At 37.9% G+C, this 22943-nt stretch overlaps 1 protein-coding gene across 3 annotated transcripts in view; it reads right to left on the reverse strand.

Annotated features, from left to right (window-relative positions):
* The window catches only part of Fbxo11 (F-box protein 11), a 74137-nt gene that overhangs the window by 16975 nt on the left and 34219 nt on the right, over nucleotides 1–22943 (reverse strand). For 2 of the 3 annotated variants that reach the window (XM_075955380.1, XM_075955382.1), the window contains exons 2-11: nucleotides 8583–8707; nucleotides 8383–8464; nucleotides 7587–7731; nucleotides 4826–4955; nucleotides 3717–3800; nucleotides 3347–3479; nucleotides 1283–1389; nucleotides 1091–1202; nucleotides 892–998; nucleotides 676–813 (exon numbers count right to left, since the gene is read on the reverse strand). In XM_075955380.1, the coding sequence (XP_075811495.1) occupies nucleotides 676–813; nucleotides 892–998; nucleotides 1091–1202; nucleotides 1283–1389; nucleotides 3347–3479; nucleotides 3717–3800; nucleotides 4826–4955; nucleotides 7587–7731; nucleotides 8383–8464; nucleotides 8583–8707 (1163 nt within the window). The remainder of the gene's footprint in view (nucleotides 1–675; nucleotides 814–891; nucleotides 999–1090; nucleotides 1203–1282; nucleotides 1390–3346; nucleotides 3480–3716; nucleotides 3801–4825; nucleotides 4956–7586; nucleotides 7732–8382; nucleotides 8465–8582; nucleotides 8708–22943) is intronic. The other variant, XM_075955381.1, reaches the window with a different exon arrangement.

The following is a 22943-nucleotide window of genomic DNA, read 5'->3' on the forward strand; positions in this document are numbered from 1 at the left end:
TTCAGAGAACTTAAAAGTCAAGTCTAGAAAATTGTGTAAAATAAAGAGCCAAATTTAGATGCTCAATAATTTCTGCCTGTTTTAGAATTAGTATCTTATTATTTATATTGGCTTTGAATTTATGAAAGTTAAAAATTAACAATGGGAGGCTGGGTAGAAACATTTGCCTACTATTCCCATTGTCCCGGGTTTGACCCTCAACACTGTTCCCTACCAAATAAACAAACAAATAAAAAAAAAACCCTAAACCAATTGAGACTATTGTTTCCAAAGCAAACACATTACAGATAAACTGTCTTAGACTCATTATGGTACTGGTTAAAACACTATTCTTTGGTCTCATTTTTGGAAATCCTTACTGTACATCATGTGGGCATAGCACACACTCCCTTCAACAACAACCAAAAACTCCATAGGTTTCCATGTGATTTTATATATATTCAGACTTGAGAACTAACTGCTGGATTAAACTTCAAAGATCACATCAACTCTTTATGAGTTCTACCATAAACGTATTTTTCTGGGCATAATGATTTAGGCACATGAATTTATAGAATGAATATTATATGACTTTAAAAATACAATGGTATTCTTCAACTCAGATGATAAAAAAATAATGCTGAAGTATGAAATATTAATTGGCAGCCAAGTTTTATCTTAATAAAAAAATCTTACCATGCCATGATCAAATGTGAACACACCAACATCACGTCCGTGATGAATGTGATTCCGTCTAATAATTGGATTTCCATGATTTTTAACCCATATCCCAGCTAATGCATTATTAGAAATTTCATTATCTTCATATATTCCCTACAACAATGAGAAACAAACATTAGTGCGATTTCAAAAAAAAATTAATTTAAAAGAAAGCTAGAACCACAGAAATACCTGTGCATGATCTGTTATATAAAGCCCGACATTCTCACAGTCACTGATGTTACAATGCTTGATGGTGGGACATGCTCCTTGACCACTAACACACACTGCAGAACCAACTATAAAAAAAAAATGATTTGTTCATTAAAAAAACCCATTGAGGAACAATATAGTGGCTCTATTTCATAGAAAACATAAAGGAAACACTAACCTGTACATGTACTTCGGATGATACAGTGATCAATAATAGGGCTACAGTTCACTGTAATCTCTAAGCAGTGGTGGGCATTATGATGCTGGGCAGATTTGTCATCAGGGTTGAACTGAAAAGTAGAAATTGTATTTAAAAACAGTCATCGCATTACCTAATTCAAAAAATATTTCGAAAGTAAAAATTTCTTACTCGTATGGTCATATAGCCAACATAAGCATCTTCAGAACCTTCCATAAAAACAAAAGTTGAATCTCTAGTGTTTTCAATGATAACTTTGTCTGCCACTTTCCCAGGTGCTGTAGGGAAGACATTTGAAGCATCAGTTTATTCTATTCAACCAGTGCAGTATTTGTGCAGAGACCACCCTCCTCCCCCAAGAGTAGGACTGACTCAGGATAGCCTGGGGACAAGCCTACATCACCATAGAGGGGAGTGTAAAAAACACTAGTTAGTATTGGACTGGAGAAATAGCTCAGTGGTTAAGAGTACTTCCTGCTCTTCTAGAGGACCTAAGTTCAATTCCCAGCTCCCACACCAGGTGGCTCACAACTGTCTGTGTCTCTAGCTCCAGGGATCTGGCCCTCTCTTCTGGATTCCATACACACATGCCCATACTCAAACACACACATATGAATACATAAATTAAAAAGATATCAATATTAAACAGCAGGACTAATATTGATCTTTTAGTTAACTACATGCTTCATTAGTATTTATGACAAATGATCATATCTATTGGAGATATTGTTTGATCAACCCTACACCCAAACTCACATATAGTAAGTAATACTTTTAGTAAAATTCAACTATAAACCAACCAGGCAGTGGCGGCTCACACCTTTTAATCCCAACACTAAGAGGGGGCAGAGGCATCTCTGAGTTCAAGGTCAGCCTGGTCTACAAGATTTAGTTCCAGGACAGGCTCCAAAGCTACAGAGAAACTCTATCTCCAAAAACCAAAACCAAACAAACAAACAAAAAAACAAAAACTATAAAGAATATAAATATCAAATGCAGCAAATATTAAGAAATAACCAGACACCACCACCAGCAGCAGCAACAGCAGCCCGGGGAGAAAAAAGATCTCTTTATTTCAATTAATTTTCAGTGGGAACCTCAACTGTTAAAGATAGAGTTTTCTCTCTTTTTTAGGGCAGTGGTGCTGTTAGGACTTAAACAGGGCCCGGCGGTGGTGGCGCAGGCCTTTAATCCCAGCACTCGGGAGGCAGAGGCAGGTGGATCTCTGGGAGTTCGAGGCTAGCCTGGTCTACAGAGCTAGTTCCAGGACAGGCACCAAAAGCTACAAAGAAACCCTGTCTCGAAAAACCAAAAAAATAAAAAAATTTTAAAAAGCCAGGACTTAAACAGGTCCTCCACACATTCTAGACAAACATTAAACTCTCAACCCTCCCCCTTTATGGTAGAGCTAGGGAGGGAAGCAGAGAGGCAGTAAATGTAAATTTCATTAGTAATAGTATTAGCTAACTTAAAGTTAGGTTTTAGCAGCTGTATTCTCAAAAAAGAAAGTCAAATCTTGAAATAACTCATTAGTATTTTAAATAAATACTTTATTACATTTAGTGTTAGAAACTTGACTAGTGAAAAAAGCATAAAAGCTATAATTTGTTTCTTTAAAAACACAGCAGTGGGGGCTAGAGATAGAAGCTCAGAGGTTAAAAGCCCTTGCAGAGGACTTGGGTCCAGGTCCCAGTACCCATGTGAAGGCTCAGAACCATTTCTATCTCTAGCTCCAGAGGATCTGATGGCCTCTTCTGATCTCTGTAGGCACCAGGCATGCATGTGGTGCACATATATACATACATACAAGAACACAGAAAATAAAGCATATCTAAAAAGACAAAATGGCACAGCAATAAAAACATAAGCATTAACGTTAGGGAGGTAGCTCAGAGGTAGGCACTTGTAGAGTGAGTTTGAGCCCAGTAGCAAAAAAAAAACAAAACAAAACAAACAAACCAGCATGTTTGTTTTCAAAGGGAAAAATCACATGACCATGTTTTCTCTTTCAATGAGTAACTGAGGGCAACTGCACGAGTGACATCGAAACACACAAACATCTGTAACCCTAACCTTCCCTGCTCTCAAGGATCTCCACTGCTGGGCTTTCCTACCACTAAGGTATTAACAAAGTTCAACTGGATTTTAAGTCACTAGCACTAAAAAAGCACCAATATGTAAAATAAATAATATTACAAAATGCTAAAATTCTAAAAATAATGAGTTTCAAAATACCTGCACCAATCATAGTGATTGGAGATTCAATATATATCCATTCATCAGTATATATCCCAGAATGAACAAAGATAAGCCCATCAAAATGTGCTTCCTGTACTCCACCAAGGGCATCTTCAATAGTATCATAATACTAGAAAAAAAATAAAAGTATCAGTACAGAACAGTTACTATCGTTCAGAACAGAAAGTTATCATGTAAAGTCATAAAAATACAAATGAGACAGGACTAGGCATGCTCACAGTAGTATAGAACATATGTCATATGATAATGGAAAGAGAGACAAGGGGGAGGTCAACAGAAATACATTCTATTTGAAAATGCTGTAACAAAATCCCATATGCCAATTAAAAAATAAAAACAAACATACCAACATATTTTCTCTTCCTTTGTATCTCGCAGGGTTACTATAGAAATGCTCAGCAAATCCCGGCTTTACATGTGCACCTTTATACTAAGATGTCAAAAACAAGACAGACATTGTCTACTATCATAGAAACACAGTGTTTGAAGTTAATGTTTATTAAATATGAAACAATTCTCAACTATCCCAACTAATTTTTAATCATACAGTACAATGAAGAATCTATTTACTACTATCTAGTAAGATAGGCAGACTTTCAATTTCACCACTACTATTACTTTGGACTAGACAGTTCTTTGAGATGGAAGCTGACCTATGAAGCAGAGGCTATTCAGTAACATCCGTGGCCTCTACCAAACTTGATACTAAAGATAAGTGCCCTCCTTCTGCTTTGACAAAGTGTCTCAAGTCCACCAAATGTTCCCTGACATTTGAGAAAGCAATCGTGCCTAGCTGAGAATCACTAAAAATGGACAAGAAAATTAAAATATGAAGGATGTAGTGTATGCCTTTAATCCATCACAAGTGGAGGTAGAGACAGGTGTGAGAGTTCTAGCCCAGCCAAAACTACACAGTGAGACCTCATTTAAAAAACAAGAAAAGTAAGGCATATGTAAAATTTTAAAATGACTAAAACCTACTAATCTATGTACAAATTTAAACAGATCCATTGGATTCATAACCATCCATGCTACTGATGGTTCCTGCTATTTACATTTTCTTCCTTCTAGCAGTCTTACTATCAGACAGAGGCTGGCCTTCAACTTAGGATCTTCCTGTCTTAGCACCCTGAGCACTGGGATTACAATCTATTCTTGGATACATTTATGTATTTAATTAAAAGCTTTACATTATGTATAGTTGTGTGTGGGTATGTGTGAGTGCAATTGGCCAAGTAGTCCAGAAGAGGGCATTGGATCCGATGGAGCTGGAGTTACCGGAAGCTATGAGTTGCCTATGTGGGTGCTGGGATCCAAACTCAGGTCCTTTAGAAGAGTAATTAATACACGCTCTAACCCCTGAGCCATCTCTCTAGCTCCGGATCTATTTATTTTTTTATAAAGAAATGTATTTACAGATACGTAATATAAATCTGTATTTTCTGTATTTCATACCAACTGCTGAAAACTCTCTTTCCATGGATTTGGATGTTCATATTCTTCTGGATTAATCTGATAGAATTTACCAGGTTCAGGATGCATCATAGGGCGAGTATATTCAAATACTTCCATATATAATCGTTTCCTGACGGAAAAAAAGTAATTCAAGATTTCCTTATAAAATACTCTAGATTACTAAAATATTTAACATATTATCTGAATGATCAAAATTTCAGTAAGAACAGATAAATATCAAAATATAAAAATTAATTAACTGATTAGTTCCTGAGATGGTATTGGTGGTGTTGTCCAGGTTGGCTTCAAACTCCTGGGCTCAAGGGAGCCTCCTGCCTTACCCTTCTGAATAGCTGGGACCACAGACATGTACCACTGTGCAAACAAAATACCTTCTTTTTCCTGTAGACCAGGTTGGCCTTAAACTAACAATCTACCTGCCTCTGTCTCCCAAGTGCTGAGATTTAAGGCATGTGCTACTACACCTGGCTGACAAAATGTATTTTAAAAAATTATTAATTTTCAAAAGCCGGCAGTGGTGGCACACGCCTTTAATCCCAGCACTAAGGAGGCACAGGCAGGCGGATCTCTGTGAGTTTGAGGCCAGCCTAGTCTATAAAGCTAGTTCCAGGACAGCCAGGGCTACAAAACATCAAGAAGTTCCTGCCTACGCACTCTCTCCTTCTCTTACTCCATAAAACACAAGCATAAAAGACTAAACACAAGCTTCAATGCATTTGTTATAGTTTGATATATTTTCCTTCCAGTCTTTTTTTTTTGATTTATAGATCATTCATTTACTTTGATTATTCAAAATCTTTTAAAAATGTCTTATCAATTTTATTTAACTCTGTGTGGGTTGGAGGGAGTATATACATGTCATGTAAATACATGTGAAGGTCAGAGCCAACTTTTGGGAGCCATTTCCCTCCCTCTACCATGTGGGTTCCAGAGATCAAATGCAGGCTGTGAGGCTTGGTGGTGGTGTCTTCTCACTTCTGAGCTGTCTCAACAGTTCAGGGTAGCCATCCTCACTCTGTTCCATTCACCTTTTGTTTCATGTTCTTTCTTTCCTTCCTTCCTTCCCTCTCTTTTGGACAAGGTCTCATGTAACCTCCCTATGTAGCTGGGAAACTGAGTCTCTTGCCTCTACCACCCAAGTGCGAAGATTACAGGGGTGCACCACACCAGGCTCAAAAACCAACCGTTTTTAAAGTAAAAGTCACCATTAGCTGATTTATCTCAATCTAAGTGACATTATACAGTTCACTCATTTCTTTCTTTTTGTAAAAGAGGTGTTTGTGTGACTTTCTTGCATGAGCTCTATATGTGCACTGCATCCTCTAAGAGTGCCAGTCCTCACCTCATGCCTTACTGCTGGAAGGAGAGGGTCTCTAGTTTCCTACTCATTAACTACACGTTGTTATGAAAAACTGTGCAAATAGTGAAAACATTTTCATAAATACAATGACTGGGCCAAGGGAATGTGTATTTCAAGTTTATGAATGTAGCTATTTTTCTTTTTCAGGTGTGTATAACACATATACTCACTGAGCTACTAGATTTAAGGAACTATTTTAAAATTACTTGGATGATTTCTCTCTCTCTCTTTTTTTTTTTTTTGAGGGGGATGGGACAGTTTCCCTGTGTAGTCCTGGCTGTCCTGGAACTCACTCTATAGACCAGGCTGGCCTCGAACTCAGAGATCTGCTTGTCTCTGCCTCTTGAGTGCTGGGATTGAAAGCGTGTACCACCACTGCCCAGCTTATTTTTTTGTTTGTTTTTGAGACAAGGTCTCAAATATAGCCCAGGCTGGCCTGGAACTCTGCTGGGACTGGGATTAAAGGTATGTGTCACCAGTCCAACTAGCCCTGCTCTCAAATCTTGTGGAGCCTGTACCAACCTGGGCATATCTTTGTGACTCTTTTAAGAAACCCACGCCCCTGCTCCTGGTTGACCTACTTTATTCTGAGTATCTCTCTCTTTTCTTTTCTTCTTCTTCTTCTTTTTTTTTTTTTGGACAGGTCCTGGAACTTGCTCTGTACACCAGGCTGGCCAGATGGTTGTAGCGCACGCCTTTAAAATTCCAGCACTCAGAAGGCAGAGGCAGGTGGATCTTTGAGCATCTTTTTCTTGACCCTGGTACTAAAGTCTATATCGAAATATTTTTATTACACCTCAACTCTGCTTCATTTAAAAACGTAGAACTGAAAGGATTTGGGCGTGGGGGCATATATTCGCATCCCAGGCTGAGACAGCGGGATGCTGGAGTTCAAGGGCAGTCTCAGCTACACAAGACTCTGTCTTTAACACCCCACCCGAGTCCAAAAATAAAACATCTCCTCCCAAATCACTCAACTGCTATCAACCTGCAAATAGCAGAAACAATTTCATTCATTGCTTTATAAATACTTTTTTGGACTGACTAGTCCTCCACATTTATGATAATCAGGTAAGGTTTTTTTTGTTTGTTTGTCCCCCCCACCCCCTGCCCTGAGACAAGAGTTTCTCTATCTAACAGTCTTGTCCTGGCTGTCCTGTAACTTGCTTTGTAGATCAGACTAACCTCAAACTCACAGAGATCCACCTGCCTCTGCCTCCCAAGTGCTGGGATTACAAGCGTGCACCACCACCACCTGGTTAGAATTTATAAACATTTTAATTTTCTTTTAACTACTTAGCTGTTAACACTTACTTCCCTACATTTGGCATTTGTATATCCCATACTATATTTCAAGATAACAAGGAAGTTTTTACTTACCATAAAATTGGATCATTAGCAAGTTCACTGAAGCGTTTACACACACAAGCAGCTCTACAAAGATCCTGTTCCAGTAAATAAGAGAAGATTTTTAAAACTACTTCATCGGGCAGTTTCTCCTGAAGATACTGTTCGGCGGGTGCTGCTAAAAAGAGATTACAAACAAAATGTAAACAATTCATTTATCAAACAATGACTTCCTCATTAACTAATGTTATTTTATCTAGCAAACAGCTAGTATTTTTTGATGACTTATATTTTCCTTTTATCTTACATATATGTGTATACACCAACATACACACACAATGGCTTTTGTTTGCTTTATGTTTAAGGCAGTCTTGCAAAGTTTCCTAGGCTGGCCCTGAACTCACTAACTTAAGTCAGGCACTTAATTTCCCAACCCTCTAACCCCGCACATATCCACATTAGCCTCCCAAGTAGCTGGGGTTTCTGGTCATACTACTTGGCCTGGCTTAAAAAAAAAAAAAAACTGGTACTGTTCTTACCTTCTAGCCTATCAGGCAATTGTAATACCCTCCCCACAGAAACACACACATCCATAATTAAAAATAAATCTTTAAAAAAGGAGGGAAATATTTTTTTAGTAATAACTACTCCTAACATATTCAGATACTTAATTAAAAACTTTTGGCATCAAATATTTATTTACTTATTTATTCATTACTTGAGACAGGGTGTTTTATGTAGCCCTGGCTGTCCTGGAAATCTCTATGTAGACCAGGATGGCTTTGAAGAACTCATTTCTTCTTACTCCTTAGCTTCCCATTCAAAATACCTGATAGGTCTTGTGACTTCCCAGACACTCTTGCACGCTTTGCTCGGTGACCAAAGTTTTCTGTAGTTGAAGTTGAGGCACCCTTCAGAATCAGAAAAAAAATTATCAATCAAGTATTTCTATAGTATATAATTACCTCTCAAAACTGTGTCCCCTCGCCCACAATTCTTTCATTACAAAAACAATTATAACTAGCTGACCTCCATACTGTTCTTTGTAGGACACGCTGTTCTTTTTGGCAAAAGAGTTTTTCTACGAAGTTGGTATGGACTATTTTGTGCACCAGGACCTGATTCTTCTGCAACCATATCTGCAGGAACATCATCTGTAAGAGATAAAAGAAAAATAATATTCAACTTTCTAAATAAAAATTTCAAATTTGGCAAGAGATAGGAACAAACAGAATTTTTATATGGAATTCCAGCCATTTGAATGACTGACTACCTGGCAGATGTTAGAAGTCTTATAAAGCTTGGAAGACATGCTGGGCCGTGGTGGTGCATGCCTTTAATGACAGCACTCGGGAGGCAAATTTCTGAGAGTTCAAAGTCAGCCTGGTCTACAGATTGAGTTTCAGGACAGGCTCCAGAGCTACACAGAGAAACCCTGTCTCAAAAAACCAAAACAAAAAACCAAAACAAAACAAAAAGCTTGGAAGACATTAGAAAAGTGAAGAGATACCTAGTTAAGGAGAGAAGAGGATGGAACAGGGAGGTGAGGGGAGCAGACTGACAAGGAGCACCACTGCAGAGCAGAGCAGAGCAGAGCAGAGGAGGCGTCACTTCTGCCATCAGTATTGCGTACTAGATACCAATGGGTAGAAAGGTGTGCCGAGGTCCGGTCCTAGAGATCCAAAGTGTGGAAGAAATCTGCCTCAGGGAGGGGAAGGCAAAGGCTGAGGGAGACCGGAAGGAAGGGAAGAATCATGCAGTGGAGGTGATGGCAGAGACGGGAGTACAAGTAACAACAGAGTGATACAATGATCAAATAAGTACACAGGATAATGAAAGCCATATTTCTGTTAAAGAAAACAGCTGTAACTATAAAAACACAAAGCATGGATAAGCTGGAATTAAAGGTATAAAGTGTGCACTCATGATTTTCAACCACGGAATATAGAAATACAGATGTAAATATTTAGATGTGCATGGAAAATGTGCTTATCATCCTTAGCTCTCTCCACATCTAAGAATGCAAAGCTTCCCAAAGTAATGAGCATGACTAATAGTTGGATCTTGCTTCTGAATAACATTTTTTATAAAAGTAAATTTTCATACTCATTGGAAAAAAATGGTAGATCCCAGGGCTGGGGCAGGAAAAGTACAAAATAAGCCGAGAATAGCTTGTGGCAGAAACTACTCAAAAACTGATGAGGTCATATAAAATGAGGTAGAAATGAACTTGAAAAGGCAAAATTATGCTGGAGCATCAAAAGAAACCAAAGCAAATATATAATCCATAAATTAACAATGATATAAACATGCTGAAAAATATAACAAGTACGGTACTTAAAAGTTATCTACCCAGAGATTATGAAGTGAAACAGTATAAATGTCAACTGTGTTAAGAGCTCAAAGTTAACATCATTAATAAGACAAACAACTGAAACTGAAAACCCGATAGCATAATAGAATTTCTATGAAATCCCTGATAAAGATGCATAAGGAGAATTATGAAGAATCAAACAAGCCCAAATTTGTTCTATGAAGTAAAATGGTTTCTGTCAAAACACAACAGAAAAGTTGTTCTGTAGGACTCAAAGAGACAGGGCAACTAAGAACAACATGTGCTTCTTGAGGGAAGAATGCTACTTCCCTCCCACATCACCAATTAGTGAGGCTTGGAAACCTAGAGACTAGAAAGTAGGATGTGTTTAACTTCATGGTTCTTTAGGACAAAGTCTTGTTTGTAGGACACATATACTCACAAAGTAGGATGTAAAAAGGTGATTTAACCTTTAAAGGACTGAATACTCTCTATAGCTAATTCTCTAAGTTTGGATTTAAAAAAAAATCTTACAAATTTTACAAACAAGCCAAAAGAAGAAAGACAGAAAAAGAAGACTGCAATACGTTACAAAGGGACAATTTGTTCACAAACCAATACATGATCAACAGGTTGTAGTGGTAAATAAGATGTGGACAGACAGTTCTAAATTAAGGAAATACAAATAAAAACAGTGAGATAAATAAATAAATAAATGTGTATAATTACACACACACACACACACTGGTTTTTTGAGACAGGGCTTCTCTGTGTAGTTCAGGCTGGCCTTGAACTCAGAGATCCACCTGCTCTGCCACCTTCCAGCTGATTTTATGTACCACATTACCAAAGGTACAAAAGACAGTTTACATTTTAGAACCAAAGACAGGAGGAAAGACTCTTCATTGCTTTCAGAAGGCAGTGTGGTAAGCTCTTCTGACAGCTGCTTTTGCAGCTGTTGTCACACAAGCGGCAAAGTAGTAGATGTATCAAGACATTTGTCACAGTAGCTGTCCTATAAGACAGCAGCCAAAATGTTCACTGTCAGATAGCTCACAATGGATTACTGTGAAGCTGTTACAACATATGAAGCAAGTCTATAGATACAGTGTGATGAAGCACTACCTCCAATATACAGGGTGGCATACAAATTGGGGCTGCTAGCACTCGGGTGGCAGAGGCAGTTGGATCTCTGTGAGTTCAAGGCCAGCCTGGTATAAACAATGAGTTCCAAGACAGCCAGGGATACAGTCAGGCCTGACAAAATACCCAAAACAAAACAACAAACAATCAGGGCTGAAGAACGTACAGTGCCCATTATGTACAAGGCCCAAACTACTAAACTAAGACGAAACAATTGAAGAATACAACCAAACAAAAACTCTGTACATATATCTACACATGGAACTTGTTTGTGGTTCAGGGACACACACACACACTCTCTACAGGACAGGGAGTTAGCTTGAAAAAGGCTCTTATCGGCTAAAGAAAAGAAATGACTTGAGAGATGGTTCAGTGGTTAAGAGTACTGGTTGCTCTTCCAGATGACCCAGGTTCAATTTCTAGCACCTACACTGGTAGGTGTTCACAACTCCAGTTCCAGGTAATCTGGCACCTTCTGGCCTTTTCAGGCACTAGGCATGCATGTGGTGTAAGACATACATACAGACAAAATACTCAAACTCATAAAGTAAAAAAATTTTTTCCTGGCTTAAACTGAACCATCACAGATGGCCAATAGACAAGAAATGTCTCCCCTACAGACACATACTTCAGAAGAAAATAATAAAACTGCAGAATCACTGCTTTGCAATTTCCTAATGAATTAATAAATTCAGCAATTGAAAAATCAATCATCCTTAGTATAACTAAAAGAGAAACCAGACTTTCTATTCCCTCAAGAAAGAAGCAGCAAAATGAGCAGGGAGTTTAGTTGTTAATATTTCATTTAAACATTGTTTTTAGCCAGGTATCGGGCACATGCTCATTACCTCAGCATGCAGGAGGCTAAGGCTGGAGGACCAAGAGTTTGAGGCTTCTCTAGGATATATAACAAAATGTATTCTTTTTGTTGTTTTTGCTTATGTTTTTTTTCAAGACAGGGTTTCTCTGTATAGCCCTGGCTCTCCTGGAACTCACAGGCCTCTGCCTCCTGAGTGCTGGAAGGCATGCACCACCACTGCCCAGCACAGAAAGTGTTCTTTTAACTCCATTTTAATATGGTTCAATTCCAGTATCTGTCCTTTATTGTGGGTTGGGTTAGTATGGTTATCTACTAGCTTCAGAAAGAAATAGGCTAAAATCTCCCACCATGTCTCTAGGTAATCTATTTAACCTATAAGCCTTTATTCTATATACTTCAAAATGTTAAGTGGCTACAGATCAAGATTATTAATTCCTGGGAAATTACTCAATGTATCATTATGTAATAGCTCTTTTTATTCTTTTCATAAAGTATCCTAAGTATCATCTTAGGCACTACCACCACCCTTTCTGAGACAGGGTTGTGTTATATAGTCATATATCCTTGGAATTAGTGATGTAGACCTGGTTGGCCTCAAACTTGGAATGACCATCCCATCTGCTTTTCCCTGCAGTTTAAAGCCATGCACTACCAACCTTAATTTTTGAAAGTTGATTTGACTCACTTTTTCACGTTTGTTTGTTAAATTTTCATGCCTTATCCACCCCCCCCCTTTGTTTTCCTTTGTTGGTTTTTTGAGACAGGATTTCTCTATAGCTTTGGAGCCTGTCCTGAAACTAGTTCTTGTAGATCAGGCTGGCCTCGAACTCACAGAGATCTGTCTGCTTTTTGCCTCCTGTGCTGGGATTAAAGGCATTCATCACCACTGCCCAGCTGCTTTATTCCCTTCTTTAATCTATTAAAATATTCATTTTTAGTTTAACTTTCAGAGCTATCCCTTCTACCACGAGTTCCTAGGACTGAACTCAAATTAGGCTTGTGCACCAAGTCCTTTACCATCTTGCCCCTAATTACTTTATGAACGTTTTATACTATCTTTAAGATTTCTCTATCATTGAATTTGTTTGTGTCTGACCAGAGGTCTTTTTCTAGTCACTACAAACAATGAGGAATGTTGTCAATGTTTTCAATTTCTAAGTCTCTGCAAGCTGTTTTAAAAAGTTACAATGTCACACTTTAAAAACATTTGTTTTGAATATCTTTAATCATTTTTAAATATGTAAAGCATCTTTTATAAAGATTTGCTTATTTATTATGTATACAATGTTCTGTCTGCATGTGCTTCTGCACATAAGAGGGCACCAGATCTCATTACAGGTGGTTGTGAGCCACCATGTAGTTGCTGAGAATTGAACTCAGGACCTCTGCAAGAGCTGTCAGTGCTCTTAATCACTGAGCCATCCATCTATCCAGCTCCCCCCAAAACATTTATTTTTTTTATGTGAATGAATGTTTTGCTTGTATAAATGTGTTTGTACTATATGCATGTCTGGTACCTGTGGAAGTCAGAAAAGGGCTTTGGATACCCTGGAACAGGAGATGGCTGTGAGCTTAGAATTGAACCCAGGTTCTCTTCAAGTGCAACAAGTATGCTTAACCACTGAGTCGTCCTCACAGGTCTCATATCATGCAGAGTCAGGCAGGACACACAAGCCCAGCGCTACTACAGCAGCACCATGTCCTTCCTACTCACTGCTTGGGCTCTCTCATTCCCAGCACCCACTCCCCTTCCTCCTTCCTCAGGGTTCAGCTAAAATTCTGTGATGTCACTCTGCTATGTTTGGAATATATGCATACATTAGACTGGTACTTCTATCAGCCTAGTTTAGCCATGCTCAGAATAATGTTATTAAGACTCAAAATACAGTATCAACTTTGTTATTCTACACAAACTCTCTACTTACACCCTCATCCCACCCATCTGCTCTGGAATTTTTTCTCTCATCAGTAGAGCAAGCAAAGGAGGACGTTTTCTAGTTGTCACTGTCTCTATGATTTGTCTTTGAGTATGTACCACATCTTCCTTACTGTAGTACTGTGACTATGGTGGTTTGAATAAGATGACTACCAGACTCATATATTTGACAGCTTACTCACTAGGGAGAGGGACTCTTTGACAGGATTAGAAGGATTAGGAGGTGTGGCCTTTGAGATTTCAAATATCCAAGCCAGGCTCAGTGTCTCTCTGCTTGAAGATCAGCATGTAGCTCTCCAGCATCACATCTGCCTGACCCCATGCTTCCCACCATGATGATAAAGGGCTAGAATTAAGCAAGCCCCCAGTTATGCTTTCTTTCATAAGAGTTGCCTTGGAACCAACTGTGGTGGCACACGTGCTCAGGAGGCAGGCAGATCATTGAGTTCAAGGCCAGTCTGGTCTACAGATTGAGTTCCAGGAGAGACAGGGCTACACAGAGAAACCCTGTCATGAAACAAAAAAGTTGCCTTAGTGATATTTTTCTTCCCAACAATAGAACAGTGATAAAGACAGTTGCCTTAATTATTTTTACCTTAGCTGTAACATTTTAACAAAATTATAATCTCTGAAGGCAAGGGACCTCTTTTATATCTTTTTTCACTGTTTCAGCTCAGTACCTATAGAGACTCAGTAAATGTTGATTACTCTCAATAGAGAATTAATTTCCACAACTAATGAGAACTATGATTTTTTACTGAAGAATGAACAGATAGGAACTGATTTAACTTTTCTATCCTCCAAATTTAGAATTTTTTTACATTATTTTTTGTTCCCATCTAAAATTGTAGAGAAATATTCCCCAAGACAGACCTATCACACAAGAACAGATAAAATATGATATATTACATAAATAAGAAAAACTATATAAAGCCAATGGTCCACTGCAGCTACTAAATACCATAACTCAATTAGGATTCGCTATATAACACCCCACTTCGATATATATATATATGTAATCTCAAGAATAGTAATAAAACTTAATATGCAATTTAACAGAAAGCTACACATAGATATTATATATACATACACATAACCAAAATTTTTTACATTTCCAGACTTTTCTTCAAATCCTATATTTTTTTCTTGAATTTTCACAATGAATTGAAAACACTAGGAAAAGGCAGATCTTTAGAAAATAAATGGGTTTCTTAATTTAAAGGTAAATATTTAACAACTTCATAATTAAGTAGCAATGAAAATGTATTAGGATGCAAATAATAATCTGGTGTCTATCCAGTCTAAGGCTAGGTAGAACACCTTGATTTTCATATATATATTTGTGACCATATCAAAGGTTTGCAGAATAGTTTATAGAAATTAACATATAGAAGCTATCCCCTATACACAGACTATCTATATTCCACATTACTTACAGAGACACTGGGCAACCTGCAAACAGTCCAGTCTGTGCTGGTAACAACTGTGTGTTAGAAACAGCTCTGAGTCTTACAGTGCAAAGCACTGACTTGACAACTGTTTCTAACACAGCTAGGAAACACTACAGAATTTTTCCAACTAAAAATATCCATGAGTAAAGTGAAATCAAGAGAACACTTATTTTAAATATTCTTTAATTTAAATACTTCACTTAAAACAGAGATATTTTAAGACAGAGAATCTAAAAGTAAGTATTTTAAATCTGCTTTTGAAAGTCTTGGCCTGGTGTACAATGTGACCAGACTCTGGTTATACTTATATTACAAATTTTCTAAATGTAATCATTTAATACAATGCTAAATAATACCCTGTAGTAATATATTTATTTATATAAACGTATAAACATGTTTGTTAAATTTTCACCATCACATAACTGTACGGATCAGCCAATTCCTTCTTCAAAAAAAAAAAAAAAGATAAAAACACTTTGGCTATTCTCTAACAACTTTGAAAAGTCTAATCTTTGCTAATTATAAATATCAGAAAACCCAACGAGGATTCAATTCTACTGAAGAAATTCATACCTTTTTGTTCTACACTGCATGGCTAACAAGTACTGCCGAGTGAGTGAGTCAATGGATGGCTGTGCCGTGCATGGTGCTAGCTAACCCTGGAGAGAGTAGCCAGATCTCCAGAGCGACAAGTGAGGTCTACAAGGGAAGCTGCTCCTGTCATCTGAAAATACACTGCAGCATGCATGCGGTCAGAAAGCACAGACTACCCGTCATCATTTTTATAGAGCACAACAGTGATGCTTCATGTTTAATGTGCCATCCAATTCAAGAGAAAACTGCACTGTAAATGATAGAGTATTTTTGCTCAATGGACTTGTGTTATTATTTTTGTTTAGGTCAAAATTATTGATAGTGTCTAGAAAGAAATCTCTGTTCCAGAACTGATTAAATTTCATAGCTTTAACTTGAAAAATCAAATCTCTCAATTTTTACAGTTATTAATTCAAGTTTACATTTCTTTGGGAATATTTTAGCTTTCCTGTTACACATAACAAGCCGTTTACTCGGGACATTTTTCTCAGGCTTTCAGGGAGAGGAGTGTAAAACAGCCCCTTCTCCTTGTAAAATGGAACATCATAAAATTTCTTGAATTTATTTTTATTTACTAGTGTGTGTCTATGTGAATGCACACCACGTGTGGGGGTCAGAGGAAAACTTTTGGGAATTGTTTCCCCCCTTCTACCGTGGGTTCCACAGACTAAGCTCAAACTATGAGGCTTCCTTCTATGGTAAGCACTTTAACCTGCCAAGCCATCTTGCAAGTCTAAAAATTCTTTCTTTCAAAAGGTGTTTTCTCTTTTCACGCTGTTCATTCAATTTTGCATCTTCATTATTACCTGTCAATCTTCATAAATATATTCTTATTCTATTGAACAAGAAAAAAATTATTTTTAAAGTTAGTGACATTTCTCAGGTTGTTTTGAGACAATGTTTCATTATGTAGCCCAGGCTGGCCTGGAACTCACTATGTAGTCACCATGTCCAGCAACTTGCATAATATTAATCATTTCCAAGTTTAACCCAAGATTAACTAGTTAACACAGTAATTAAAAGCATGGCTAGACCTGTATAAGCTGATGTGACTAATATATCATCAGAATGACCATCGCTCCAAACTAACAATGACCCTCACTCTTAGCACACAAGCTTAGGGGAAAAGGTTTATTGTGTCTATCACTTATTTTCATATGAAACGCAAGATTTCTAAAAATGTCTTTTATTGGTTTATATTTACTGGAGAAAGAATAACTTAGATCAGCCAAGCACAAAGAGCAAAATGAGAATAAGGCTACTTTATTTTATTATTTGTAGGATTTATTAAGTGTATGTGTGAGTGTGCTACCTACTGAAGTCAGAAAAGGGCGGTAGAGCTCCTGAAATTGGAGGTGCAGGTGGTTATGAAGGATGTGGTTGCTAGGAACAGAATTCAGATCCTCTTCGTGAGCAACAAATGCTCTTAACCGCTGAGCCATCTGTCTGGCTCCTATTTTATTCTTACAATCACTACATATTTAACCTCAAGCTGGAGAGATGCCTCATCGGTTAAGAGTACTTGCTGTCCTTGCAGTAGACCCAAAATTTGGTTCCCAGCACCAACACTGCAGCTCACAAACATCTGTAACTCCAGTTCCTCCTTTTGTCCTCCTTAGGGACACAATTGGAACATAATTTTATCACCTCTGCTTTGTGAAGTGTCACCTAAAACAACTACTTTATTTAGAAGAAGGAAAGCAAATGGGGAAGAGGCATAATCAGTTCTTTTTTCCACATATTATAGTTAACTGCAGTACAATGTCTAGTAATGTTTCTACAAATGAAACAAAACAAAAACCAAAAACCAGTATGACCTAGTCATGGTAGCACAAGGCCCCAATCTTCAACCTCAGAGGGCCAAGGCAGGAGGATGATCAGTCCGTGGCCAGCTGGGGTTTTATTGCTATCCAAATGCATATTGTTTGTACTAAATATCACTAAGTACACCTGTTACCTAGTAGTATTTTAGAGGCCTGTAGAAAAAGACAAAGTAGTGGAACACACACCTTTTAAGAATATTTTCTAAAGAGGTAGCTCCTTGGGTATTTTCATTTAGTAAAAGAATATCAATATTAACTGGAGACAGTACAGGACAACGTAAAGATAAAGAGTTCTAGAAAGACTGGCCTTTATTTAGAATTCACTATTAGCCCCATTCTGTTCAGAAAGTTTCTGTGCATGTGTACACACACACACACAGAGGATATATGGTTATGGTTTCTCCAGTATCTCTCACTGACCTGGGGTCCCCGTGTCTCTGCTTCCCCAACAACTACAGATACATGATGCTGGGCCTAGCTGATTTATATGGATCCTGAAGATCTGAACTTAGGCCTTCATGATTACACCGTAAAGTATTTTAACCAACTGAGAAATCTCCCTGGCCTCAGTTTATTGTTTTTAAATTTCAATTCCTTTACTGATTCTCAGTTCATCTACAAAATGGAGATAAGTAGGCCAGCCAGCCAGGCTCAGTAAGTGGACACACTTACTGTACAAGGCTGACAACCTGAATTTAATGCCCAGAACCCATGATAGAAGAACTCCTGAAAGATGCCTGACTGTTTGCATACACTTGCTTACTCACACGCATTACACACCACACAAATAGTAACCTTACATTTAAAATAAACGGGTATGTCATGGTTGTCCACCTTAGTATTTATTGTGATGACTGATAATAGTTCCTGGTAAAGATATTTTATCTCAACATCAGCTATCATCATAACTGTGATGGGACACCGAAAGTTACAAAACGTATAAAACATTATTTCAAATCCCAGGTAAAAGTTTTTTTTTAATATTACCTATCTAGTATTTAGAAAAGCAAAAATAATGATTACAAAATACATCTCATGATAGGTCTCAAAGAGCAAAAATTACAGAGTTAAATTCATAAATGCCAACGGCTGACTACAGCTTAAAAACAAACCCTGTCTCCTATTAACTCTAGTAGTCATTTTGTAAGGCTGTAAAACCTTACAAACAGCCAACAATGTAAGGCATTTGGTAAAGCTGTAAAAAGGTCAACAATGTTGCCAGTTAGTGTGATTATTTTTTTTCCGATTATAAAAGTACAAATACAACAAAGGACAACTGTCATAGTGAATGTCAAAATAATGGCCTTCATTGTAGGTCGCAAAGGAAGTAATGACTCTTCATTAAACCCTCAAACACAAGGGGAGGTAGAATAAAAAAATATTCCAGACATGCAGATCTATTTCAGCCAAACTAAAGAGTAAATACAGAAATAAGATGACAGAATCCAGCAAATAATGTAGCCGCCTTACAGAAGGAGGAGGAGAGAAGCTCCAAGAGAAACAGTAGACACTCAATCTTTTGAAAAAGAATCAAACAATGTTTTTTTTTCCCCAGAGTAACAGATAAAATGATAAAAGCAACACATATATTTAAAAAGTTCATTGGGGGTTGAAGCAATGGCTCAGACATTCAAAGCACAGGCTACTTTTCCAAAGTACCTGGGTTCAATTATTAGTAACCACATAGCAACTCATAAATGTTTGTAATTTTGGTCCCACGGGATCTCACAGTTCTACTGGCCTCCAAGGGCATCAGGCATGTAAGTGGTGCAAAAACATACATGCAGGCAAAACCACACTCCATCAACACAACTACGAAGAATCCCTTTTTAGTGGCCCAGGGATAGGGTAATACTATGCACTGGAGAAGAAAATTTACTTCTGGTACATATTTAGCATTACAGAAGTATTACATTATCTGTTTCATAATAAGGTGAACACAAGTATATATTCAATTTCTACACTCAATACACACACAAATTACTGGAAAACTTAAAACAGTTGTACACATTACCGATATAGACATTCTTTTTTTAAAGATGTATTTATTTTTTAATGTACAATGGAGTTTCACCTGCATGTATTTACATGTGAGGGTACCAGATCCCGGGAACTAGAGTTACAGACAGTTGTGAACTGCCATGTGGATGCTGGGAATTGAACCCAGGTTCTTTGGAAGGGTAGTTTGGAACTCTTAACTTCTGAAGTCATTTCTCCAGTTCCCAATATAGACATTCTTTTTTGGGGGGAGGTTTTCGAGAGAGGGTTTCTCAATAGCTATGAAGCCAGTCCTGGAACTTGCTCTTTAGACCAGGTTGGTCTTGAACTCAGAGAGATCTGCCTGCCTCTCTCTGCCTCCCAAGTTCTGGGATTAAAGGTGTGTGCCGCCACCACCGCCAGGCAATATAGACATTCTTTACCTTCATCATACATGTTATGGTTTCTATTGCTGCAATGAAACACAACCAAAAAGCAAGTTGGAAAGGGCTTATCTGGCTTACACTTTCAGATCATAGTGAGGACAAGAACTCCAGCAGGGTTGGAACCTGGAAGCAGGAGCAGATGTAAAGGACATGGAGGGTGCTGCTTACTGGCTTACTTCCCATGGCTTGCTTAGCCTGCTTTCTTAGAGAACCCAGAACTCCTGGCCCAGGGATGGCATCACCCACCATGGACTGGGCCTTCCCCAACTGACCACTAATTGAGAAAACACCTTACAGCTGGATCTCTTGGGGGCGTTTCCTCAACTGAGGCTCCTTCCTCTCTAATGACTCAAGCTCATGTCAAGTTGACACACAAACCAGCCAGTACAGATACAATACAAATACAGAACTCATCTAGGACAGTATTTCAATAAAAAGCAAGAATGGGGAATGCCATCATTATACTAAAGAACGGATCTATAGCTATCAACCGAAAGGTTTAAGGGAATTAAGCTGATTATCACAGCAGAACTCAATAGACAACATCTAAAAGTAACACAGAAATGACTGGATGAGCTCTGAATGGCCATATGATCTACTTTACTAAAAAAAAAAATCTACCATTTGGAGCCATCTCTCTTTATGCATAAGTCTTTCAATTAGGACAACAAAGTTCCAAGTTTATATATATCTAATAATACATGCAGATTTACTTTCTAGAGATTACGAAAACAGGGATCCAGAAAAACTGCACAGTAGTTAAGGGTGTGTACTGCTGTTAAAGAGGACCCAAGTTCATTCCTAGCCTTCACATCTAGTTACTCAAAACCTCTATATTTCTAGTTGTAGGAGGATCAGATTCCACTAGCCTTTGAAGGCACCTATACTCACATATGTAGACACGAAGACATCTCCGTTGAGAAAGAAAAGACATACCTAGAATAATCTTTAATATGCCCACATATACAAATTGCTACACTAGACACAGTACTAGATCATGTAAGATGATCAAAAGACTATAAATATAAGACGCTGTATTTGTAGTAGAAATGATTTCTATAAAAGAAGCTATATACAGGCATATGCTATCACAGAAGAGAGGGAAGGATAATCAGGAGTTAAGGCTAATCTCAGTTACACTGTTGGAGTTGGAAGCTAGCTTGAGGTCAATAAAAACCCTGTTTCAAAGGTCTGGAGACTCAGCTAAGAGAAGAGTCCTTGTTACTCTTGCAGACTACCTGAGTTCAATTCCCAGAGCTCACAAGGTGGTTCACAACCGTCTGTAACTCCAGTTCCAGGGGATCCCTTCTGATCTCTGTGGTATCAAGAGCTCACAAGGTGGTTCACAACCGTCTGTAACTCCAGTTCCAGGGGATCCCTTCTGATCTCTGTGGTATCAAGAGCTCACAAGGTGGTTCACAACCGTCTGTAACTCCAGTTCCAGGGGATCCCTTCTGATCTCTGTGGTATCAAGCATGCACTTAGCGTGTATACATACTTGTAACCAAAGCAGAACACACATAAAACAAAAAAAAAATCAATTTTTAAAAAGTAAAAAAGAAAACCGTTTTGGGGTTTGGGGAAAGATGTTAAGAAGTAAATGTAAGTCAGGCGGTGTGGCACAGGCCTTTAACGCAGAGGCAGTCGGATCTCTGAATTTAAGGTCAGCCTGGTTCCAGGACAGCCAGGGCTACACAGAGAAACCGTGTCTTGGAAAACCAAGGGAAAAAAAAAAATCTTATAAAAAAAAAAACAAAAAAAACAAAACAGCAACTACATCTTGTAAATGTAGTTTAGAATTATGGAATGAGTGTTCATCTGAATGGACAGCCGTGGAACTTTGCAGGTAAGAAACAAACCTATACAAGATGAAAAACTAGGAGTTCAGAGACAAGAAGAGTCATAAAAACATGAATGGTAAGGAGCCTTGTCACTGAGACTCCATAAGCAAAGTCTTTAGGAACTTAAAAGGCACTGGTTGAACATGCAAAACCAGCAGAGACAAGAGTACAAAAATATTTCTATAGTCATGTCAGATGTGATATAAAAATTTAGACAGGTAAAGCATGCTTTAAATTCAATTTTATGCTTACATGGGCAAAAATAACAAAGAACATATATTTTAACCTCCTACTTACAAGTTTTATCAAAGTAAATAGAGCATCACATTAAGAAACGGCAGATGGCGCCAAAATATCATTAAAAATACTGCTTTTGGGTTACTATAAATGAATTCATAATTAACTGGAACCAAAGGCAGGAGGTGGGGCCCAGGACCCATCATGGTAAAACTGAAGAATCTACATTAGAATAATAAAATACTGAAGTTTTCATGGGGTACTGTTTTAAAAGGCCTCATTAGACACCCTCCCTGTCTCGTAAGTGTTGGGATTCCCCTTTCCTTACTGTCTGTCTGTCAAATTCTCCATCTGTCCACCAACAGTACAGAATATCTTTTTTTCTAATAAACCAACAAAACAAAACATCTACATCTATTTTTTTAAGTAAGTGGACACTTAATGGGAGACTGTGTTTTTCTCCCAAATAATAAAGTACATAGGGTATAAAATTATGTTAGGCTGCATAGAAGTCTCTATTACGTCTGTTTTTTTAGTGTTATGGAATTTGAGTACTGTATTTCAAATAATTACAAAATTTTCTGGGGTGGCCAGAGAGCTAAACCAGCTAAAGGTACTTGTTGTGCAAGCCTGGCCAACTCAGATCTCAATTTGACCTGAGACCCACATAAAGGTGAAGAACTGACCTCCACAAGCACAGGCACCAGTGCATTTGTGCATACACACACGTACAAAGAAACTTAGAAACTCCCACCATTGTTCCAACTGGTTAGCTCTTGCCAAAAATCACAACCAGGACATTAAAAAT

The sequence above is a fragment of the Microtus pennsylvanicus genome, chromosome 21, assembly GCF_037038515.1.
Source record: "Microtus pennsylvanicus isolate mMicPen1 chromosome 21, mMicPen1.hap1, whole genome shotgun sequence".
Taxonomy (NCBI): domain Eukaryota; kingdom Metazoa; phylum Chordata; class Mammalia; order Rodentia; family Cricetidae; genus Microtus; species Microtus pennsylvanicus.